The 25,252-nt window shown below is 40.6% G+C and overlaps 1 protein-coding gene across 3 annotated transcripts in view; it reads left to right on the plus strand.

The window, feature by feature from the left end:
• Positions 1 to 25,252, plus strand: part of MED27 (mediator complex subunit 27) — an 83,358-nt gene that overhangs the window by 52,407 nt on the left and 5,699 nt on the right. Inside the window, exons 4-6 of one of the 3 annotated variants that reach the window (XM_053962319.1) lie at positions 4,450 to 4,543; positions 14,550 to 14,657; positions 20,828 to 20,869. In XM_053962319.1, coding sequence (XP_053818294.1) covers positions 4,450 to 4,543; positions 14,550 to 14,657; positions 20,828 to 20,869 — 244 coding nt within the window. The remainder of the gene's footprint in view (positions 1 to 4,449; positions 4,544 to 14,549; positions 14,658 to 20,827; positions 20,870 to 25,252) is intronic. The other 2 variants (XM_053962320.1, XM_053962321.1) reach the window with 2 other exon arrangements.

The raw sequence follows: 25,252 nt of genomic DNA on the forward strand, positions 1-25,252 counted from the left end.
AAATGCTATTTAAGTCTTGTCTAAGCTGTTAAACATCACACTAACACTGGATTGCTGGATCTAATCCAGTAAAAATTAAAAAAAAAATAAAAAGAGAGGTCACATTAGAGAGCGAAGCCATCTGTCCAGTGTGGAATTGAAAGGCATTTCTAATGAATTACTTTCCTATATTGCTGTCTTTTGGGGGGCCTTTATGTGAATCAAAGAGATGGTACAAGACCATTTATCTACAAAAATGGTTCCTGAATTATTTCTACATTGTCAACCTGATGTTTTAGCATGAAACTTCTCAGTGAGGGTTTTGCATAGATAATTAGGCCTTTCTAAACAGTATTTTCTAACTGGCTTCAAAGGTGTCTTCTGCATGTCCCAGGCATTGTTTCTCTAATAGGGACTAAAGGATTTTTGTGTACACTTCCTGCCAAAATGGCAGAGAGTTTTTTAAACTAATATCTCTATTACTTTATTCTAGTTTTGGTTTCTCTGCATGTTCATAACAACACTTCATTTGAAGTGTAATATTTTGAATTCATTTTAGTCATTGCTGATGTTCATGAAGTAGATTTGTTTTGACTTTTGTAGTATTAATCTGGCACGTTTGTGGAAAAAATAACTCTTCTGCATTAAGATAAAAATACCGATTTATAGTGTTGACAGCCTTTGAGAGCATCTGATGGACTGGCTGGCTCTGCACATTCAGATCCAAACCCCTGAATGATAATATTAGCATTTTATAAGTAAAGATTTTGTATCTAAAATTGAATTTTAATACCTCCTGAAATAGCATGAACCTGTGTCATGAAGGAAAGAAGAAGAAAAAATGGGAGGGGAAAGTTGGTACAAACCTGCTGTTGAAGATGTTTTAAAAATTTCCTCCCAGACCAATAAAATTACACTGGGGAAATTGTTTAGTACTTGATGAGATTGAATGAGGTGAAGATCTGTTGGTTGAGTCTGTTGTTCTTTTCTGAGTAGGATGTTCTGGGATCTGGATTAGGATGCACATACGGATCTGGATTAGGGTGCAGGTGTTGATGAAGTTACTTAAAGCCTTTTTAAATAGAATGAGACTAACTCAGGATGTTGCAATGAGAAGTTGTTAAATGTTTTTGAGACCTAGGATAGTTCATAATATGAAATTCTGTCTATAAAGAGTTAAAATTCTGTGCTAAAAAAAGGAGATTATTTGGTACAGTCTTTTGCAGCCTGGCTTCAGACCTTTTTGAACCACCTTTGCATCCCAGAGAAGCAATAGGGAATTTGTCTAGACACTCTCTTCAGCCCTTTGTAGGTGGAACAATGCCTGTTCTAGGACATGAAATTTCAGCTTATATTTAATTCTGAGAATTCCATTAATTTCTGAAGATGAAAATAAGCCAAATGTCTGAACAAACCTATTGCCATTTGCTTTTCCCCGCTTTGTGTTATTTCATCTGGGTTTGTAAATGCTCGTTCCAACCATCATCTTTTGTATGTAGGAGAAAACTGGGATGTGCAAAGGACGTCAGAAGTTAGAAGTGCTTGTTGGCAAAGTAAGATTAGACTTTTCTCCATCCTCAAGTGCTTTGCTTCTCTGAGACTGGGCAAGAGGTTCTGTAACATAAATAGGAACTATCGTATTTTTGAGCTAAAACTGGACAGAGATGTGTAAATTTTGTAAGTGCTTATTTTGGCAGTAAATGTATGTATTTCAGTTCTACAAAATAAGTTCCAGACAGCAGCTTTTTCTCTGACCCTCTTTCCAAACAGCCTCAGGAGTGCACTTTATCTCTTCTTTAACGTGTTCCTCAGCTTTCTCTGAAGTCATCACCAGTTACACTTTTACATTACTTCACTGCACCTGATTTCTCATTGTCCATCCTTTCACATGATATTTTACCAGATGTCCTCTCAGAAGGGCAAATCTATGGAATTTTGCCTTAGATAAGGTTGTTTGTTATTTCGTATTTGATACAATACACAATTCAGTCAGGCTAATTGAGTAATTATATATGTATTTTTGGAAGAACCTTTGTTCTGCTGAGTGCTCAGGAAAGCCTTGATGACTACTTGAAAAAAGGCATAGAGGCAAAAAACATCAATGCTCTTTTCTCCTGTTGGTCTGGGATCTTTGCTGACATCCCATTGATTGAGAAGAGAAGGAAAAGGCTCCCTGTGTGATGGTCCTGACAGAGCTGCCAGAGTGAAATAGCACATTCCTGGAGCACGTGGTTTTCATTTTCCTTCTTCTGTCAACTGATCTGTGAAAAGTGGGACAAAATTAACAGGCATCTAAGCCCAAAAAGTCATAGTAACTCACCTTTAAGTGCTTTCAGCAGGTGGTTAATGCAAATTAGGAGATTTCTGGTTTTCTGTATGGGTGATTTCATTTAAAGGGAAGGTTCCACAACCCTGTGAATTCCCTGTTCTGCCTTACACTGCTCATGTAGTACAAGGTGACAGTTGGGTTTGAGTCAGATTTTAAGCCTCATGGTCAAGACAATTTTACATTTAAAAATAATCTTATCTAAGAAAGACTTTGAATAATTGATTACCTCCAGCCAGCCTGCATCCCATTTTCAAAGGATGAGTGTACATGTCCACTGGGATTTTCAGAAGGACGTAAGCAGATTAAGTGCCCACGTCCAACTGTTGTTCACATGATTTAAAATTGCTTGAATTTTCCTTCCTTAATGCATTGACTATGCCAGTGTCTTGTTTTCTACAACTTCTTATTTTCTTTGTTTTAATTTCTTATTTGCTACAGCTTGGCAAATTGGAAAACTTAAGCTATGCAAAAATCTGCATCACGACATGTTCAGAACCACAGAATCTCTCCTTGCCCATACCACAGCCAGTCATCCCTGGTCCCCCACGTGCAAGAGATTAATTTATTTGCAGAGCCTGCAGTAACAGCATTTATGAAGCAGTATAAACTCTCCTGCTGTATGAAATCAGTCTGGGATTCTGCAGTGTTTGAAATGAGCTGGGTTTGTGCTGTCCATGCGTAGTTGGTTTCTCCTGGAGCAGTGTGTGATGTGCCTCCTCTTTCCCAGTGCTGAGGAAGTTCTTGGCTTCTGGGTGTTTTTGGCTTTTCTTATCAGCAGCAAGTGTTAATGAGTCATTGCAGTGAATGGGGGAACTTTGTTCTGCACAATGACAAGTGTGGATTAAGGTTTTTGTGCAAAATTGTCATAACTCATTTCGTTCTTTGGTTACTTTTAAAAGCTGACTTTACCAGCTGAGGAGGTGTAGTTTTCCTGATTTGATTTTATTTTTTCTGATTGTTTTAATCCTTTGCAAAGTAGCAATTGGAGCATAGCACCTCATTGATGTTCAGGAGGTTTTAGCACTAACATTAGAAATTAATTACTTTGAAGAGCAGGAATTCAACATTTTTTTTGCCTTTGTTTAAGCAGATTAAAGGGGAATAATTAGCTTTTTTTTTCTCTTTTTTTTTTTTTTTTTTTTTGAGTTTTACTCTTAAACTAACTCAGGCAACCAATTTTTCCAAAGTCTTTTTTTTTCAGAGCACGTATGTGGTTTAGCATGAAAACAGTTTTATTTACTAATTCATTCATGAATCTAGTTGAGTTGCAGAGTTTGTAAATGGGGACAGATCAGTGCACAGATGATACAGACTGACCTGGGAATTCTGCTAAAGCAAATATTTGGATTTTAATGTGTCCAGAGGAGTGGCTGAAGTGGCATGTCCATGGCTTGGGGTGATGTGTCCTGAGAAACAAGGTCTCTGTAAGGCTATTTTCAGTGTTAATAGAGGTCAGTTTTTAATTTGGTCCCAGGGAACAGGACAGTTCGTGCCAGCTCACCTTGGCCTGCAGAAACAGGGATTACACCCAGCAGAAAGGATGTTGTTTTACCTTCGTGTTTGATTGCTCCAGAGAAACATCTGGAATTTACCAACCAATTTCAGAGTCACCAGTGCATGAAATAAATTGGAAAGATTCAGGGGGAAAAAAAAACCCTAAGAATCATCCGAAGACTTTGATAAAACCTTTATCTGTTAAGTTTATCAAAGAGAGAGTAAGGACATGACAGCCTGTGAATTCCTACACTGGAAGAGTAATTGTTATCGTGTGCCCTTCAACCTACAGGAGAAAGTATAGAAATACAATGGCAGGAGTTTGAGGCTGACAGATTTGGACTAAAATTTAAGAGAGTGCATATTTTTAAGGGCAGAGTAATTGATTTTCAAAACAACTTGCAGAGAATTTTGGTTTGTTTCCTCTTATCAATAACTTTTCGAATTATTGCTTGCATGCGGTTTTGAAAAATACGCAGGTATCAGAAATTGATTCAGGGAAGTCCCATGAACAGGGTTAAAAAGGGTAAATTTTAAAATTATAATTCCTAAAAAGGATAAATGCTTTTTAAAACCATAGTTTTTAATAATCTGAGTGTGTGAGAGAGAGCCCTTGTGTTAATGCTGCTGTTTGGTTCGGTTGGTAGATACGTGGATGATGTGATCAGTCGGATTGATAGGATGTTCCCTGAAATGTCCATCCAGCTCTCCCGGCCAAATGGAACCTCTGCAATGCTTCTGGTAAGCTGAAACATTGAATCTCTTGAGTTGAATTACTGTCCCAAAAATGCCGGTTATTAAAGATGTTTTTTCCCCAGAAACACATCATTCTTCATTTGCCACAGCAATGCAGCATCTTTCTTGCTCTTAGGCAAATAAGTGATAAAAATAATTTCCCCTTTAAGCAGAAGATCTATTGCTTTATTGTTAAATGTGATTGTAGAAATATGAGCACAAAACTCAAATATTCACTGTGGTTTTTGGCAGACTTGGCAATGAGTGAATTTTAATCATGATAATTAAGAAGGAAGAGAATGTTGTGAAGAAGAAAAGAAGAAGGAAACCAATATGATTTAAATTTGTTCACATTGCTCTTGGGTCAGTGAATTTCTATTATATGATGAAGTTAAGAATTTGCCTTTGAAGTAATTGAGCAGTAAAGGCTGGATTTGAGATAAACAAGTCCAATACATTTGACTTATTTCTGCCTGACCAAGCAAGATTTCATTGCAGAGGAAGCTATTGTTCACATCCATTTTTACAGGCAGCTGTTGTGCTTACAGCAAAAGTCTTCAGAGCTCTAAGACTTTAAGTGGAAGAGGAGTCCATGGTGTGGCAGCTGGATGCTGATTTCCTTCTAGGGAAAGGCAGAAGTCACATATTTTGCCAAATTTTAAATAAAACTAGAAAATACACCACATACATAGATGAAGCACTGAGGCCAGTTCAGTCTTTTCCATCTCATATTTCTCATGGAAATTTCCTTATAGCAACTATTGCTGTGATTATTTTTAATGTTTAAGTATTTTAATTGTATTTAGTTTTAATTAATCAACTGTCTAACATCTCATTATTAACTTTCTTTGAATAGCCACAAATTCACAAGAGATTAACTGAGTCAGAGGTTAAAATAAACAGCTGGCATTAAAACATTTAATCTGCAATTGTTGGATTCACCAAGTGGAAAAATATATTCCAGAAAAGAATGGAATTCATCAGTGCAGTCTTAAGAAGTTATAAGTCTTAGAAGTTTTTGCATTTCCTCTTAAGCTGACTTTGTGTTTTATCTATTTTGCTGTAAAAAAAATGTCTGGTTTTGCTTCCCTACTTTGAAACACTTTCCATTCTCTTGGAGCCCTTCTTTGCATACTGAAGTGCCTTCCACTTTGGGTGGCTTTTTGAGGTGGTCAGGAAGTAGATGATGTTTTTCAAGACCAGGCACCATTTGGAAATAAGGTAAATTATCTTGGATGTGACTGCCAAGGAGCAAGGTTGGGTGGTAACTAAAGGAAGTGCCTTTCACCAGCAGCAGTAACAGAGTGAATTCCATGTGGCAGTTGCTCTCTAAATCAAGGACATTTTTGTTTCTACAAGATCCCAGCCCCATGTTGAACCAGTGGTGTGCATATTTTCCTTGGATCAGAGATCAAAAAGATTGTTTTTAAAGTATTTTTGTGCGTGATTGTGTGATGGGTTTATCATTTTTGCTTTTAGCCAGGTTTTCCCTCTTCCCCATCTGTCTCAGTTGATGTTGCCAATATGGCACTTTCCATCTGGCCCTGACTGCTGCAAAAGCTTTTGCTGTTTTCAGCCACAGATCCTTCAGTGGAAAAGGTGCTGAGGGATGGGCAGTGTGAAGAGCACCTCCCCCAGAAGGAGGGAGGTTTCTTCAGCACTTGTGATTTCTCACTCTGAACTTAGCCCAAGTTACATCTGGAGCTGCTCCCCTGCAGCAGTGGGGTTTACCTCAGTGCCAAAGGCTCCACATAACGCTCATTTTATCTAAATATTTCACAGCCAAACTGTTTGCCCAGAGATAATTAACTAACTGTAGAATCTCAACCATGCTCATCCTTGGACTGTTCATAGCACACCTGGTATCTTGGGAAGGTCCTTGATGCAAAGGTCTAGTTTTTATAGCATCTTTAAATACAGTCATTCCATCCCCATGCATTCATCTTCAAAAGCACTGGTAAGCACTACACATATCTTAAAAATGTGTAAACAGTTGAAGGGAGATGGGGAAGAAGGAGAAAGGGGGTCTGGGAGACTCTTTGAAACTCAAGAAATGTTGAGGCCTTTGCCAAATAAATTACCTTTAGGAAGAAGACCCAAGAGAGAAAGTTTCAGCCCCAGACTCTACAACTTCATGTGCACATGGAAATCTGTTTATGTCCTTAGCTGTAGAGGTGGGACTTGCACCACTAAGATTCATCTGGTGGTTCAAGAAGATGTCTTTCTCTTCAAGAAGAACAAGGAGCTGCCGGAGAGGGGCCTGCGGAGGATTTGCAGCCAGAGCATTTGCGGCTGGAGCGTCTCTCCGATGAGGAGACACTGCGGAGCTGGGCCGGGTTAGTCTGGAGAAGGGAAGGCTGAGAGGGGATCTCTGCAATCCATGTCAGGATCTCCAAGAGGTGTCAAGTCAGTGCCAAACTCTCTTGAGTGGTGCCCAGTGACAGGAGAAGGAGTTACAGCCATAAACTAAAAGACACCACAAAAAGTTTCACTTCAGCGTGAGGAAGAACCCTGAGATGAGCTCCCTTGGTTAGGGCGTGGTGCCAGTGATGCCAGCTTTGTGGGTTTGATCTCTTTGTGGGCCATTCACGTAAGAGTTGGACCCAGTGATCCTTGTGGGTCCCTTCCAACTCAGAATATTCTGTGATAAACTTCTTTCCATGGAGGGTGGCAGAGCTCTGGAAGAGGAACCCAGGGAGGGCGTGGAGTCTCCTTCTCTGGAGACATTCCAAATCCACCTGGGTGTGTGTTCCTGTGTCACCTGCTCCAGCTGACCCTGCCTTGGGCAGAGGGTTGGATTTCCAGAAGTCCTTTCCAACCCCAACAATTCTGGAATTCTGTAATAATTAGGAGCTGTGTGAGCCTGTTGGTCAAACTGCTGGTGAGTAACCCTCGTGCTCAGCTGGGCTCTCCCTGACCAGAAGCTGCAAACTCCTGTGAGAAAAATGAACTGCTGCCTCCAGACAATGAGGAGGTTTTTTATGCTTTAGATTTATACACAGCAATTGTACCTCATTAGTCTGGATTTATGCTACACAGGCCAAACACATAAATAATTGAAACCTTTCAGAGCTGTGTGAGATCCTCAGCCGATTTTAAAAGCAGTTTATTGTGGCATTTCAAGGTGCTGTTTAATCCCAGTCTTCACCAGTGATTTTTCAATTAATCTTTTAATAGCACTATGTATAAAATAGACTAAACATAGAATTATATCAGCTCTAATAACTGAGTAACGCAAAATTAATTTCCAGCAGCAGCACAGGGAACTGTGGACTCCTTAAGGTTTTTGTGAGATTTTGTTGGTCAAATGCCAGGAATTGTAAATAGATAAACCTTATCTTGTGTATTAAGAAAACATTAACTAATTTTAATGAATGAAAATACCTACTTTTTTTTCCTTGAATGATTAATCATATTCCTAGATACTTTATTTTTCCTACTGTAATAATCAAATTATTTTGTGATTGTTTCACATACCTTGTTTCTGTTATCAAAATTCAGAATATTTTTTGTGTGAAACAAATCCTGTGTACAGTTTACTCATTAATAACAGAAAGATTGTAGAAGGCAGTAAACTTCAGCCCTGCTTTTCCAGCTGAGAAATCTGAGTTCCTTACCATCCTTACCCAGCCAGTCCTACTCAGGGAAGAAGCTTATTTTCTTATGTATATGTGAGAACTACTTTGTCTTTAAATTCTTTTTATCCTCAATATTTGTAAAGAACTACTAGAGAAATTACAAGCACTGGGTAAATATTTTTGCAGATAATGGGACTGTTTTCTGTAATTTGTGTTTCTAAAGCATAATGATATGTATAAGTAACTTCCAAACTTCTGCCAAACTCAGGTCAGAAATCATGATTTTTTCCTTTCCAGGTTATCTTACAAATTTTTGCTTTTAAATTAATTTTTATAAATTTATACTGCTGCCTAGATTTTTAATAGATCTGTCATATAAAAAATATGAAGCAAGTTTTTATAGAGTTTTATTCATTCTCCTTAAAACCAGACACATTTGCATTTGAACTTTCAGATCTTGTTCCCAGCATTTGCAGCAGTCTGATTGTGTGGCAGTGGGTTGTATTAATTGCAAATAGGCCAGACATCTGTTCCCTCAAATGGAATAATTCCTTGTGTCTCATTGTTGTTTATTTTACATAAAACCATTATTATTTTTATTGGGAAAATGGATGCTGAAATTTATTATTTGCCCCTTTCCCACCAGACTGATTTCTGTGCATGAGACCTTGATGTTGGAGAACTGGGAGGAGTGAGGGGAGGAATTTGCAAAGTGATTTGAAATCGGTATCGATGTTGTATTGATTGGAAACAATTCAGTGCTGTTATTTCCAAAACAATTTCATATTTCCAGAGTGCTTTGCAGTGTAAACCTTCCTTCTTCTGTTGGGTGGTTTATCAGGAAAGCAGGCACAGGATGAAAGCAGGCAGGTTCATGGGAGGGTGGTCACGTTTGGTGGCTTGGGCAGCTGATTTTTAAGCCTGTAGGATGAATATTCATTTAGGGATTTACTGCCTTGGAAACAGTAGCTTGATGTTGGTGTTTAAGGGAACTCTTGGGATGGTGTTGAAGGAATCACTCCTGAGCTCACAGTGGGACTCGTTACTGCAGTGGCTCCACAGTTTGTGCCTTAAGATGGAGAACCAGCATTTAAAAAGCATTAAAACCAGCATTTAAAGGACATTAAGTCAGGGTTTGAGGTGACATGGGCAGGGGAAGGATGTCTTGAATTAACAAAGTACCTGAGCAGGGGTTGGCATGTAAATTGGAAAGTGTTCTCTGCTTGTCTAATGAAGAATGAGGAAGATGTGGAAGAGTCCTTTCCATTGGGAAAAGGGAACAAGAATAGAAAAAAAGTAGAGAAAGACTTGTGAGAAATGTCCTCAGCTTTGCTCCCTCCACAGGATTACTGTGCCCAAAGCTCTCAGGTGTGTATTGATATTCCCATAGATGTACACTGTGGAAGGTCAGACATATTTTCATCCTTGTAAAATTCCTGGCGTGCTTTAATTTAGAAAGGAAAAAAGAGACAAAATCCATTTCACGTTCTGTAACAATGCTGGATTGGTGTGAGTGTTCCCTAAGTGTGACTGGCCACTGGCAAAGTCTGTCCTTGAACCTTTGAACAATATTCCTGTGCCAGTTTTTTTGCCTTATTAAGAAAATAGGGAATGTTAGTGAGGGAGAAGAGCCAGCTCATCCTTCATATGGTGGAAGCATTTAAAGTCCTTCATTTATGTTGACTTTTTATCAGGCACTATTGCAATTAGGTTAGACTAATGAAAGGTAAATTCCAGCCCTTGCATAAAAAAAGAAATCCTTGTAAAAAACCTAATTAGTATGTTTGTTTATTTAGACTCTAATGGCTTAATTGCATCTTATCTTGCTATTTACAAATAGGCATCATTAAAGAATAATGAGCATGTGAGGGAAAACGCAGCCATACCAACAGCAGATGAGACATAAAAAATGAGAGGAAAAAAACCTACTTGAAAGTCTGTGTGTTGGCTTTTTTTTTTTTTTTAACTTTATTTTTAATGCAAAACCTTTTTTTTCCCAGCATATTTAAATACAATTTTCATGCATTGTACTGATTAGTAAGAAGGATCTGCGAGTGGGAGGCTGAGTTTATGGCTGGTTCCATGGCAAGGAGCAGGTGTCTGGCCTTTTGCTGGAAATCTGTAGCTTGGTTACATCTCTGGTTGGATGTTGCCTTATTTCTGAGGTGAATAAAAACCACACACACACACTTGTGCTCCTTTTTATAGAAGCGGGGAGGTGCCCATGTTAACTGAAAATAATGTTTTCTTTCTTTTAGCTCTGCATTGCAGAGCATCTGCAGCTCAAATCAGCAGCAAATTCCCTGGAATGCTGAGGGGAAATCTGCAGCTTTGGGAATTTTTCATTTCAAAAAGTATGGGAGCTTGGTGTTGTCAGCATACATTTTCCTGATATCAAACTTAAATAAATTTTAAGAAAGAACATTTGTTAATGTGTTGTTTAAATGGTTCATAAAAGGGCTTTTCACTTGATATTAGTTTCAGTGAGGAGGCAAAATTAAAGGGGGGGATTTCAAACTGTTTCCTCCAGGCAGAGTTCTGGCATGGTAAATTAATTTTGATCCTTTTCATTTTGTAAACTCATGTGGACCCTGATTTTGACTTACTTGGAAAGATACTTTCTTCTTTTATAGTAGTTTTAATTGGTGTTAAATGGGGACTTTTTTTAGCAGTCTTACAAGAAATTATCTAAATCATTCTCCCTGATTATTCTGTTTCCCCCTCTCCCTTTCTTGGCATACTGTGTCTGTCAGATGCTCCTTGAGATTTATCTTGGTGATAGACAAAATATTTTTAAAACTGGGATATTTCAAGAAGATTTTTATTTTGTATGTCTTTGTCAGAAAAGCTGCATAATATTGCAGATTTCAATCAGCTGCCTGTCCTACCTTCTTCTCGGGCTTGCCATTTTAGGAAGCAGGGGATTTATGAATAACTTAACTGTCTGAATTTAGTATACTTTAGTTAAAAGGAAGTTAGAAGTATGTTGTTATTACACAGCCCAAAACAGAAGCTACAGAAGTATTTAACTTGCAACTGTTCCATTTTCAGCTCACAGAACTGTGGGGCATATTTTTTCATTCATATTAATTGAATTTTAAAGTGACCTTGTACATGTATTGATTTGAATTAAAATTTTCTACATCAAGGACGAGTTGGCATATATCCTTCAGGCAAAATATTAAAAAGCCAAGTGCTGTCTTAACAGGATATCGACAGGAGAAGTTGAAATTTAATAGGAAAACTTGGCTTAGAAGGGAAATTGTTGCCATTTTGTCACAATTGAAAGGTATCTTTTCTGAACAAGGAAGGAAATTTTTCTTAGTTGGTACCTGTGGAAATGCAGGGACATTTCAGTGCCCATTAAATAGGGACCATCTGGGTGAGTCTGGACCTCCAGGAGAGATCTGCACTTTTGGAGCTTGGAGTAGAACTATCAAATTACTGGTTTACCAAAGCCATCAGTGTTTTATTACCTTCTTTCAGGTGATCTGTAGGGACACAGCTGTATGACTTCAAGTGTAAATTATGTTCCATACATAGATCTGTCCTGAACACGGCCTCCAAGTAGCCAAGTTGAGCAGGGATTGGGATAAAATGGTCTGCTGAAAAACATGATCTCTAAAATACAGCAGAGTTGAACAAAAAACATCAAGCCCTGGAAATAGTTATGAATCTTGATTACTGGAGGAAAAAATAAAGGCTATTGCATTTGCTGTGTGCAGTATGGAATGTGTTTCACCCTGAAAATAGCTGTGGAGCAGAGTTCTGGCTTCCACGTCTCACAGCATCCTCCAGTCTGGTGACAGGCTGTTGTTCATTCTTTGTACTACTACCCTCATTCTTTCAGTGCTTTTAAAACCATGAACTGTAATTTCTCTGAGCTACTCTTTTACAAAATCCCTGCTTCTGTCAGACTTAACTAATGATACAGTCCTACAGAAATCATCTCAATGTCTGGATCTCTCTTCCAGCCAGAGTAAAATCTGCAGGAGTCCCTTGTCAAAACAAGAGTGGTACAAAAGAGGGAAGTTTTTTGTTTCAGTTCTAGAGCACTGTAAGAGCTAATTCAGACAACCCAGCACCAACCCAGCCAAAGTTTGGATTTTCAGGGTGCCTGGGTGCCCCCTGTAAAGGGGGGGTGCAGCTGTAGGACCTTTCTCAGGGAGCTCACTGAGGTACCCAGCTAGAGCTGGGTTTCCACAGCTCCTGACACATGTGGGAGACAGGAATTTTGAATTTCTCTGGTCAGGCAAGTGGATGATCAAGGTCCTGTCTTGGACATTGTGCAGGAAGTGACATATCAGTGCTGGGATGGATTCTGGAGGTGGGGAGTGAACCACTGGAAGGGTATGAAGTCAGATCACCTGGAAGAGGGCAGGGAGCTAATTTGTGCAGGTAAATCATGTGGGGAGGAGGTTTGAGGCCAGCAGTGAGTTCATTCCAGCGAGCTGGACTGCCCCACACAGGAATTTTCACCGTATTATGTTCCACTGTTCACTGGAGGATTTTCAGGAACAACCCACATAGGCTTCAGATCAGCCTCAGATTTATTTCTACCTGGCAGCAATGGGAGGTGCTGTGAATGCACAATGGAAAGAGAAAGAGGAAAGAAAGGAGCATCAACTAAAGTGTGTGAAGGCAATGGGGATAGGAAATATTATACAGAAAGCTGGGTCTGGGTGTTTGTAGAGCAGCCTTATCCTTCTTCCATTAAGATTTCTTTTTCTTTAAAATGTCTTCTTTTCCTCCTTTTAGTTTTATTATGTATGGTTGATGCCTAGTGTGAAGTTATAAATAAGAGTCCGTTCTCTCAGCAGACCAATATCCCACTGAAGTGCCAGTTTTAATAAAGCAGAAAAATAAATTGAAAACTGTTAACTCTTAATGTGCTGGCAACTTCTCTCAAAGTTTATTCATTTCCTCCTCTTAACAATTATGACAAAACTGTGATTCCAGTGGATGATCAGCATCGTAGCTTGGGCACCTCTGGGTAATGACTTTGCATTTCTAACTTAATTAATACAGTGCCAGGTGCTGAAATAACTCTGCCAATTTTCTGTATATGAGGACCAACTAGATCTTGTTTAAGAGTACCCTGGCAAGATATTCACTTTTTTTTTCTTCAGAAATTACCCAATCTTCTGACCCACTTTTTTATGTTCTTGCAGCATTATGCCTGGCAGCCTGTCTGCTTGATGGCTGTCATTGTCTTCCCTTCTTGTTCCCCTGTCTTTTCTCTTGCTGTGAACTTGTCCTGCCCTGTTCTGACTTTTCCCTGCTGGAGTTCTCCCTGTCCCATGCCAAAGGGACGGGTTCTGTCTGTCTGTGGCTCTGTCCTGCTCTGTACTGATTAAATCAGCTCAGGTTGGGGCTGCTGGTGTTGGAACAAGGTGATGGGCAGCAGTCATTAACAGAAGTTACAAAGGAATAACATCCAACAGATCAATAAAGGTGCATATTGACTGATTTCTTTAGGTGTGGATTTGTCTGCTGAGGTCAGCAGTAAAAACACATTTGTTTTAGTGGGTGTTAATCTATACAGGATGAAATGTTGGAACACTGGCAGAAAATGAGCTGCTGCCGATTGGGAAATAGTGAAATGAACTAATTGTTTCTTTTTTATCTCAGTTTTATGCTTTTGTGGGTGAGGAAAAACTCTCTAATAATCTGTGCATAACAAAATACAAAGATGAGATTCTTGTTAGACACACATCTTAACTGTATTGAAGTACAACTTCATCTTTGAAATGTAAATTGATTTTTAGATTAAAATGCCTTCATTATTGCATTTTTGTCAATAATATAATTTAGGCTTGTTTCTGTTGTTATACTCTGACTGACCTTCTATATTTTCCATTATACTAGTTTTATTTTTTGCACTTTAACACTTTCACAGAAGGAAATTAAACCTTTGAAAATGTAACATTTTTACTTTAAGCTGTAGTTTCCTTTGAAATAATTTTACATTTTTATTGGACAGAAAATGTTTTCCATTAAACTCATGGTATGCTTTTACAAGCCAGCATTAGGAGAGTCCGATTCTTCTTTCAGATTGTTTTTCTCTAAGTGGCCTTATATTGGAGAATATCAAATTCATCGAAAATAATCACATTTGCCCATTGTTTTTGACAAGTTATTGAGTTGTGGTGTTAATAAAATGGAGAGAATTGCTTGGCAGTGTCACGTCTGCACAAGGGAATTCTGTGAACTCATACATTTTCAGTTGCAAATGAATGTTTGCTTGTTCTGCACTTTATAGTATCTCTCCTCCTCATAACACACCCCGCTTTTAGATCTTGTATTTTGGTCTCTCTATAAAATATTGAAAACTGAAATTGCATCAACTTAAGCTGTTAACTCGATGGTGTTATGAATTCAGACACCATCAGCTCGCCCTCAGCTCGCTCGTGTCCTTGTGCTGCTCTTGCCAGGTTACCTTGGGGAAGGTGTTAAAGGTGATCGTGGTGATGCGCAGCCTCTTCATTGACCGCACCATCGTCAAGGGCTACAACGAGAACGTCTACACCGAGGATGGCAAGGTGGGTCATGGCCTCTCCAGCAGCACTGCAGTTCATTTCCATCTGCTTGCATGGCAGAAAACTGGGATCCCACTGCAGGCACACCGGAAACGTAAAACTGGCAAAAGACTAAGGATGTCTGCAGAATGTTCCAGTTTAAATTTGTCTTGCTTCGCTTGGGTTTTGCATCCCCAAATCTCTTGAGTTCTTTCTAAGCTCTGAAGCCTTTGCTTGAATTTCTGATTTATCACCTTATACCCCGGTTGCTGTGTTTGTAGTGTCTGCTGAGAAAACGTTTTTGCAATGTACCAGCACATCAACAGCCCAAGGTTCAGCTTTTGCTCTTCTGAGAGCCATTGAGAAATCTTGGGCTGGTTTTTTTTGGCTTGATAAACACAACAGAGAGGATCATTGGTAGGTGCTCCTCAAGAATTTGCTTGCCAGCAGCAGCACATCTTGAACAGCAGCTACTACAGCGTTACCTGTTTCCACAAGTGATTGATTTTGTGAACAGCTCACCTTGCTTGAACCCTGAGATTTCCTGTGCCTGCACACACTCCATATGGCTCTCCTCAGCACATCAGGAGATGTTAACAGGACCTTAGCTCAGCTCGGGTCTCTTTCCAGGGTGGAAGGGTCTCTGTTCCCGAGACATCCGCCAGGATTCTCTGTTCCAGTAACAGCACTAAATACCTCCATGTTTCACATTGTCTCTCTGGAGCCTTCTCTTGCGATTATGAAGCCTATTAAAATAAGAAGTTCATTATATCAAGATGAATATTTGGCACCCATAGGCCATGTTATAATGAGGTGAGACTTCTTTTCCTTTCAAAAGTGATAACTGTGTTTCAGCACACAGAGGCACGTTGTGTGCTGACCCAGAGTTCAGCAGCTCTGAGTCTGAGCCTCTGTTCTCTGGAAAGGCCAGGAGCTGAGCTGCTGAAGGAAATAGTGCAGCTCCATTTCCCAGGTGAGACATTCTCCCTCAAAGGGCGGAGGATTGGCCTAAGAAGTAGTAAAGTAAAAATTGCTTAATTTTGATTTGCCTTTTTCAGATAGGCAGATTTAAATACCAGTTTGCCACAGAAGCAGCTGCTCTCTACTCCCTGTATATTTGCATATAAATGCAGAGCTGCTGCACCAGCCCCTCTTCACCCCAAGTTCTGCATGGAAGTGAAATGATGGTCTGCTGAGAGAGCACTGACAGTGTGTGATGGATTCCCATGTCACACTTCATTTGGGTGTGCTCGTTTTCTCTGATGAATCCAGTTTCCTTTGAAGCTCCCTTGAAATACAATAATGCTATATATGCTGAAAAGCTAAGTAAGGAGTTCCTTTCTGAAACTCAGCATCTGGCACTGGGATTCTGTTCAGCTCAAGGTGAACTCTCCTGGGAGCTGCATTTGTTCCTCTGCCATCGTTTGCTGCCAGGGGACAGCAGGACTTGCCAAGGCCAGCTCTGGGCACGGGGCACTAACCTTTGCCTGCTGTCAGTGGGGAGCAGTTCTGCTCCTCCAGAGCATTGCTGTTAACACCTGGCTTATTTCTTGCTTTAAGCCAGTCTGCAGGGGAGTCTGTTCTCTACTCATTTAGCTTTGTGTCCAAACCTGGCCTGTGTGACTGCTCCTGCAAGGCTGCACCAACCTGTGACCTTTACGTGGCACTTTGCTATTCCAGTGGGCATCCCCGAGATTTTGCAAACCTGAAGGTCTCTGTTTTAGGAATAAATAGGAACATGTCATTTGACTGAAGTAGAACTGGAGTTGGAGCCACTTAAATCATGAGCAAATTTGGCTTGAAAGATTAAATAAATGCGTAGCTTGCTAGTTTTGCCAACTGGAGCACATATTGACAAACAGTGAGCTCCTTTTTTTTTTTTGTCACTAATTAACTACTCTGGTAATTGGAGAATAAGAATTAAGATTGTGTTCTCACAATGATTTGCTTTCCTCATTGTGCCTGCTGGGAATGAGCAATTGCAGTCAGTTACGAACAGAGTCCATTGCAATTCCTTTCCTGTCACAACAGATGCTGCTGGGAAGGTACTTCAGTGAGGTTTCTACACCACTCTGGCTTCTCAGTTGCTAGCCTGATAGCATGAAAAATACACCAGCATTAAGGAGAAACACACAAAAAAAAGTAAGAAAAAGATCAGTGAGTATCATCCTTATTAAATAACAGAAATATGGAGAACCCTCAGGAACACAGTAGGCGGTGATAATTTTTCCAGGGAGCAGTTTACAGAGTCATTGTTGATTTGGGACTTAGCTTATGTATGCCTAGGAAACATTTAATATTTGTAAACAACAGGGAGATGAGGAATTAGGTGCTAACATGCAATATGGCAATGCTGAAGTGCCTCTTTTCTGTAAGGCACACTGAAGAAGGGACACTGGATAAATCCTCTTTGCACTGAAATAACTGGGTGGGGGTCTGTTGAGTCACCCTTCAAAGTGCACAGGAAAGGCCTTTAAGTACAAAAAGTGAAATTCCATGGAAAAAGACTTTTTACAGGTAGAGAGGGGTTTGGGGCAACCAGATTTATTCAGTGGTATTTAAAAAAGGAGGACTGGCCATCACTGGGAGACTGGTCGCACAGACACTAAATGAGAAATGGGCTGTGCACAGAAGAGGCCAAAGATTTCCCTTCTGCTCAGAGCAGTCATCATTTATTACTGAAAATATGCTGGTTTTTAGCAAATTCTGCATTGCTGGGAAGAAAAAAGGAAGAGACAAGTGCAAACAGCAGAGCTGTTGAGACTCTTCTGGTCCTTCAGTCAGGCAAGTCTGGCAAAAACCCCCAGATCTGGGTGTTTCTCCTGGTTGTGGAGCTGCACAGTGAGACACCAGCAGTTACCCAGGAAAGCTGACATTGCATTTTCCAGGTTGCTTTATCTTGCTGTGTGCTCACACGTTGAGCTGTGCAGGTTGACAGGTGCTTACAGGAGAGGCTCACGTGGTCTCTGCTGAAGTTTCCCTAAATTGGGTCCTCCCTCTTATGCATTTAAATACTTCCAAAATTTAAGGTGAAAAAGCAGAACTTCTAAGCTTGCAGTGAGTAAAACAAGACCAGCCATTCTGGGGTTTTATTTTCAAGCTTTGCTTATACAGACAGAATCATTGCATTTCTTAAGTGCCTCGTGTACCTCTCTCGTGAATTATTCACAGACCCTGCAGAATGTCTTTGCCAAGCTGCCAGCTGCATAACTTGGACATTTTAGGTGCCACTTTGCAAAAACAATAAGTGAGATCTGGCAGGCTCTGACATGTCGTGGGTGCTGGACCTGCTCACAGTTACTCTTGCTCACCATCCTAACCCTTCGTGTCCACCACAGACTGATGTATTTTAATTACCCTCATCATTTTAGTGGTGGCACAGTGCCACCCTTAATTTCAGACCGTGATATGCTTGTTGTGCATTGAAATTTAACCATGGATAGTAATTAATTACTAGAGTTTTCCTGATTCCTGACTAAATGAAGATATGCAGCTCATCTTCACAGGGCAGCTGAGCCATCGGTCTGCCAACAAAAAAAAAAAAAAAATCATATTGGGATTTTTTTGGCATGATAATACCATGCTTTTCTTAGGATGCAGAGACCAAGAACCACCTTGACAGGGCATGTGAGCTCTTCACTGCCTAGCCAAATTCCTATTTTGCATCCCTTAGACTTAACTAAGGAAACATAAGTGTCTCTGTTGAATTCTCATGTTCAGGAACTTGGGTTATGTTAATGCTATGGCTTCATTAATTACCCCATATCAATAAGAAAAGGCAGCTTTTAGCCTCCTAGCGTAAGAGAGGAGAAGAAATAGTAGTATCAAAGGAAAGCTTCAAAGACAGGCAGAGCTGTCTCTGGGGTAATTTCTGATCCCTGCATTCTCACCACTTCAAAGCTGGCTGTGTGTGTGTTTGGGTGAAAGGGGGGTTGAATCTGATTTCTCTAATAAGTGTTGGCACCGGACCTGTTTGATATGGGATGCAGGGAACATTCTGGTTTGTTATCGCCTTTGAAATCGCTCTGCGACCTTCAGAAAACGGCCTCTTGTTCCAGCTGCTGGGGCTGGGTGGGGAGAGGGGCACTGGGGAGAGAAAGCCCCTGTTTAATTCACATGCAGAGGATGCCCTGAAATTGTGCTTTCAGCAGTTTTTTAGTTACAAATGTGTGTCTTGATTGAAAGTGAAAAGTTGAAGAATAATAGACCTATAACGATGCATTCTTTAATCTGCCTCTGCCTTAATCCTCGATTTCAGGAGGGAAAGGTGGGCACTCATTTAGGATGTATGCATGGAGCAGGGGCTAGTAGCATTTTCTTTCTTTCTTTTTTCTTTCTTCCGTTTTTAACATGGATAACATCACATCTGTAAGACAGACATTCATTACTTTTTCAGCTTTCCCATCTCCATGCCAGCTAATGAACATTCAGAACCTGTTGGACTCATCTTAAACCAGCATCTGAAGTGGACTTTTTTTTGAGCCTAACTAGAGAGGATCACATACTTGGTTTGATCACTGGAGATTAGCAAACCATCTGTACATTCCAATTACAGCAACTCTGCCGTCAAAGAAAAGCTGTAAATTACATTAAAACAGGTTTTTTTAAAAATATACATTAGTTTTTTATTTTCAAATGTAGGCCTTTCTAATCTGGAAGTGCAGTGCTGCCTTCCCAGCAGGCACAGGTGGGATAATAAATCAAGCCTGGATGCAAGTCTGCTGCACCCTGAGTGCCGGTGTTCACAGAGGTTCCTGAGCTCACCCCAAGAGCCAGGAAATGTTACAAGGTTTGCAGGGAGGTGCCTCAGGGTACTTGTGTCTCCATCCACCCTGGAGAAGGCATTGAGCCATCAGCTGCCTTTTGTCTCACGGCAAGGTCAGCGGTGCTGAGCCGTGAAGCATCGATCCTGGCGTGGCTTTTGAAGTTTTAGCATCACGTCCTGTCCACACTGAGCACTGGGGACTCAGGAGTCACTGCTGGGCAGGACTGGGGCATGAGCCACTTCACACTGCTGCACCTGAAAGAAGGAGAGCTTTTAGCATTCTGACCATTTTTAGCATGGTGAATTAATCACTTGGACTCAGCATCCTTCCCCCTCGCTTCCCTCACCTCCCTCTAATGTGTTGTACTCACTTCACATGACTTCCTTCATTTCAGACTCTTTTTGTGCCTTTGAAGAGTCTTGTACTGTCAGTTGGAATGTATGGGCACCTCAGGCAGAACTGGAAGAATCAGTTGTACCAGAAAAAGAGAGAGCCCCCCTTGTGAGAACACGTGTGTCCAGCCATGGTAGAGGCACTCGAGGAGCTAGCCCTGCTTCAGAAATTCACTCAGAAGTTCTTCTGTCTAGACCAAGCTTCCTGAGATTAATGCTTTATCAAACACCTTTCCTGTGACAAGTTCTGTGCAAACAGAATTGTTGAGTACACTGGGATCTGTTTTAACAAAGTGATTTGCAAGTCTGGGATTGATGGAAGCTCCTCTTGTTTTTCCCTGCTGCTTTTCCTTGGCAGAGTCTGAGATGTTCCACGGGGCTGGCTAAGAGAGCATTAATGTGTCAGTAGGAATTGTTAAACACCAGAGCCACTGGGCTAATAAATCTTAAATTTCAGTTTTGTACTTTTAGGCTGTATGTAACTGAGCACACGTTTAAGTCATGGATGTATGCAGTTATCTACAACCTTATATCTCTCTTAGTGTGATTTTTGTCTGCAAATGTAAATTTGCAGTTTCCTGAGGGATGTTTTATTTAGCCCCAGTAGACCCAAAGCTTTGGTTTAATTCAGCTAAATGCTCTTTGTGTCGTTGGTAACTGAATCACTTATTCAACACAAGACAAGCATAAGCTTAATAAAAATGCCCTCATTTTAGAAACACACTCAAGCTGATGAATATTTGCATAGATCAGCCACAACCCCATACAAATGAAGACTTTGCTTTTTTAAAGAGAACTCATTAATTCAACAGGTCTTGTATGTATAATTTTTTTATTGAAACTGTGCTGAACTATGCTCATTCTTCATTGCAATACAAAGGAAATCTTATGTTATTAATTCCCTTTCTTGGATTGCAACAGGTAAGGGCAAGGGGTCAAAAGAGTGAACTCAGAGATGTATCTTTGTTGATCCATTTTCTCTCCAAAGCTGCTTCTTTATCAGTAGTAATATATTACTTTTTTTTCCCTACTGTAGCTTGACATATGGTCTAAATCCAACTATCAAGTTTTTCAGAAGGTAAGTCTCACATCATTTCTCTCTACCTAAGGCTCATATGTGGAATTGATTTTAAATATCTGGGCCCTTATGTTAAATAATTCAGAATTTATTCTTTGTCATCACAACTTGCAAATAGCAAACAATAATCTGTAGTGATGGAAAACTGAGAGTAGAAAAGAAGATCACTTCTGGTGTTATTTAATTTGGATTTATTTCCCATCACAGTTCCAGTCCATGGTTTGGAATAGGAAATCAGAGATTATACTACACTAGTCTTAAAATTTCATGAGAAATCTTTGAGCATTCCCTTCTTGAGTTTAAATCTTTTGGGGGAGAAAAGACTATTTCAGGTTCATTTGGATTTTGCTTTGTTGTTTTCATTGGGGTTGGTTGCCTCACATTCCTGAGTTTAATTAATCAGTGGAACCCCCTTTCCAAAATGAGTTTGGAAATATTTTCCATGACATTATTTTTGCCTGCCCTTCTTCCCACGATGGCGTAAGCAAGAGGAGGGACTTACTGGAATGAATGTTGTGCCATAAAGTGAGAGCAGAGCGACGAGAGAATGGCAGCAATAAAAATAAAACTGCTAAGAAGGTTAAAGTGCATTTTAGAACGATCTATATCTTGCTATTTTCAAGGAAGGGAAGATTTCTCTTTGAAGGCCTCTTGTCAGAATGCTGTAAGTTCAGATTGATCCGAGTTTAAATTCCAGTTTCCCTACCCTCAAGCCCCAGTTCAAGGAGCTGCAGCCTCCAGCTGCTGCTCTGGCTCCTTTCATCCTTTCATTGGAGTTTGTGAAGCAAATGGGGGTCAGGGACTCGAAAGGGCTTAAAAACAGGGGTCAAAACTCTGGCACCTTGGCTGTGTTTGTGCAGCTCCCTTCCAAGATTTCAGAGGCAGGCAGGAGGGGAGGGGGTTGACCTGGGATATTGCCCTGCTGCAGATCAAAGGACAGCTTTTGGGGAGCTTGGTTGCTCTCCCTTCTCTGCCCGGCATTAAAGCGAATTTTTGCTGCGGTTGATTCTTTACCCCGGAGATTAGTGGTTTAAATATTCTTTCTATTTTAGCATCAAGTAGGGTAATAGAGCAGGAAGTAAAACAGCATTTGTTTATCAGCCTGCTTTAAAGTGATTTTTGCAGTGGAATAAATGTAAGGTTCTGGAATGACCTGCATCATCTCAATTTCCCAGTTTGGTTGTACACTCACTTGGGCATAAGATTGTCCTCCTGGATGTTTTGGTTTAGAATAACTTGAAAGGGTAAAGTCATATTGCTGAAATTTGTGTTAAATGGTAATAAATAATCAGGTTTTGATGATATAATTGTCTATAGCAAGATAACAGAGTTCAGTAAATGTCCAGTTTGCTTAGATGTCCACGTTAAAGACTCAGGATGAATAAAGAAGTGGAATCAATTTCCTTTCATGTCCAGGTGATGTTTTCAGAGCAGAAGCTGGAAGAGATCAGTGAGAAAACATAAAATACCCCTCTTCCTACTGCCTCTATGGCTGCAGCTTGGATAAATGAGAATCTTTGTTCTCTTCCCAAGTTCATTTTGTCCAGTTTTCTCTTGATAAATGCCAATTTAGTAATATTTACCAAAAAATAAAAACCAGTCCAGAAAGACCTCAGGGAAAGGGTGTTCTGTAACCAGTCTGTGGGGGATTTTTATAGTAGTTTTATAGATTTTGTTGCTGGCTCTGTCACTGTGTTACCTTGGACAGCTTCACCTCTCTTTGGCTGAGTTTCTCCTCCCTCAGGCTGGGGTAATATTTGCTGACTTGACAGGAGCTCTCACTGAATTGGTTGCATAGAGCTCTCAGATTCTTGCCTGAGAAATGTGATAAAAATGCAAGGTGATGGCACTTTCTAATCAATAGGTGGTGTAGATTGAGCTGATAGTTGAAGAAGTTAAGGCTGGGACCTGTGTCAAGTTTTCAAACAGGTGATAGAAAGTGCTGTGGTTCAGCATAGTAAATTCTCTGTGGTGCAGTGCTTGGTTTGATTTCCTCTTTATTCTCTAAAGCTGCACTTGTGTCTCTTTGTAATACCCAGGAGTAGTGATTTAGGAATAGCAAAATGAAGGAAATAGATAAAATAGTGTTACAGAAACTATTACACTCTGTTACCAGGGTAGGATCTGTACTGCAGGATTTTCTGAACAAATGTTTTCATGCCACTAAAAAAAACATGAGTAAATGTGTCAGAGCACATCTGAATGTTCTTGAAATGTGTTTCTCATGGCAGTCACCAGTATGGCAATGTGGAAGAAGGAAAAATAGGGATGAGTAACTGCTGCCCCCATGGAGGAGGCTGGGCAGCCCTTTCTGCTGCCTTTAAATGTACAATCCATCACCCCTCTGAAGGACAGGGCTGATCCTCTTTAAAACCCCAACCAAGTGCCCAAAATCTCTCTTCAGTGATAATACAGCAACATCTGGAGCTCCCCAGATCCCTGCCTGGGGGAGCTGCAGTCCTGTCAAATCCTCACAGGTTTGCAGCACGACTTTCTAGGTTAAGGACCTCTGATCTTCAATCCAACCCTGTCAAACCAAGCTAAATTTGTCCTTTTTGTTTGCAAACATTGGCTGTGTCAGCAAGGCTTTTCTCTCTCCTCCTTATTAGGCAGGTACCTGCGTGTGTGTGATTTGGTGGGGGCCAGTTCCTGGAGGGCCCATTACTGTTCCAGTGTGCAGTCATTTTCCCAGTTCCCTGGAGACTTCCTGAATCTGGTCCTGGGGTGAGCAATCCTTACAGGCACTGAATGCACCAGCAGGGTTAGAGCCAGAGAATGGAGCTGGGAAATGAGAGAGGGGAATGCTGAAAGGGCAGAAGCACAAGGAGCAAAGAAAAGGTTTTTCAGGCTTCCATGTTGGTGTGACATTTAAACTCCACAGGAGCAGGAGATGTTTTCATCTTAAACCTCCTAATTTTAACACCTCGTGCCTCTTGATCCACTAAAGCAAGAAGAGGAATAAAACAGGAAATAAGGAAAGATTTTGAGGCTTAAATCCTGGCGTACATGAAGGCTGCATAATTCCAGTCATTGTGCAGAGGGTTCAAAATTCTAATTGTAAAGAATGGTACAATGTTCATAACTTTGCATTCAAAAAAGGAGGGAAGAATTTTGGAGCTGCTGTGAATGAATCAAGCTGGGAGATGGTGTCAAACAGCTGCTCAGTTAAGAGCAGCATAGCTGGTGTTGCTGGGTACTGTGATGAGGTTGGCTGTTTAAATCATATGCAGAGCCTTTAAACCCATATATTTCATTCTGATCTCAGAGTCCCATCCTTATTTTCACCTAAGCATTCTCACCAGTTCTAGCAATGCCACAAACTGGTCATGATTTTGCTTGATCTGCTTCTCCCCAAAGCAGATTTTCACCAGAACTTTGAGAAGCTGTTTGTGAGCCGTGTGATCCCAAAGTGATGGCATTTTCACCACCACAAGGGCACATAAGTATTGTAATGTATGAAGATGTATTCTTGTCAATAATCTCAGAGTGAGATCACATGCAGGATGAATGCATGCATGAGACAAAGCGTGGGCTGTGCTGCAGCTGCTGCTCAAGGAGAGGAGCTGGGCTGCTCCAGGGTCACCTGGGCAGGATCAGCTCCTGGCTCTCTTCAGAGACCTCCTTGAGTGAAAGAAAACCTCTGTGACCCAGTCCAAATAAGCAGAACAAGCAAAATAATAACTGAACACTGTGAGCTCTGAAAACAACTGATAAATCCTGTGGTTTCAGAGGAGTGTGGTGTGTTTTCCTGAACTGGGAGTGGGGAAGGGTGTGGAAAGATCTGTGTGAGTTCCTCAGTGCCTGTTCCATCCATCATCCTGCCCAGCACCTCTCAGGCACCACATTCTGTGCTCCACATTCCCTCCAGAGAGACTCAGATGTGTTCCTGGAGAGAAGATTGAGTAATGGGGATCCTTGGGAATGAACAAAGGCATTCGTGCAGTTTTCCACGCTGTAAAAGATCTAAACACTAATAAAATAACTTCCTTTTTTTCCTTTCCCTTAGTGCTGTGATCAGCCTTCAGAGCTCATTGCTACAGGCTGCTGTTAAGGCCATGAACTTACAAGGGTTTGGGAAAAAAAAAAAACCTAAAAACCTTCCAGGGGATTTAAAGAATCCCTTTATATTAGATGGAGTTGTCAGTGCCTTGCTTGAGGGAATAAACCAGTAAGTGGCAAGGAAAGTTGTGGCTCTTAAAGGGAGTTCTGCACTTACTTTTGAGAAGGATATTTCCTGGCAGTGAGATAGAATACATGGGGAGAGAGAGAGCTTTTATAATTCAGTCATGTGATGGTTTTTATTAGGCCAGGTGTAGCTTCATTCACCTGCTCTGTGGTGGAGCAAAGCTGTGCCTTAGGTCTTTGCTTTTGTGCTGCTTACCC

The sequence above is a fragment of the Vidua chalybeata genome, chromosome 21, assembly GCF_026979565.1.
Source record: "Vidua chalybeata isolate OUT-0048 chromosome 21, bVidCha1 merged haplotype, whole genome shotgun sequence".
NCBI lineage: Eukaryota > Metazoa > Chordata > Aves > Passeriformes > Viduidae > Vidua > Vidua chalybeata.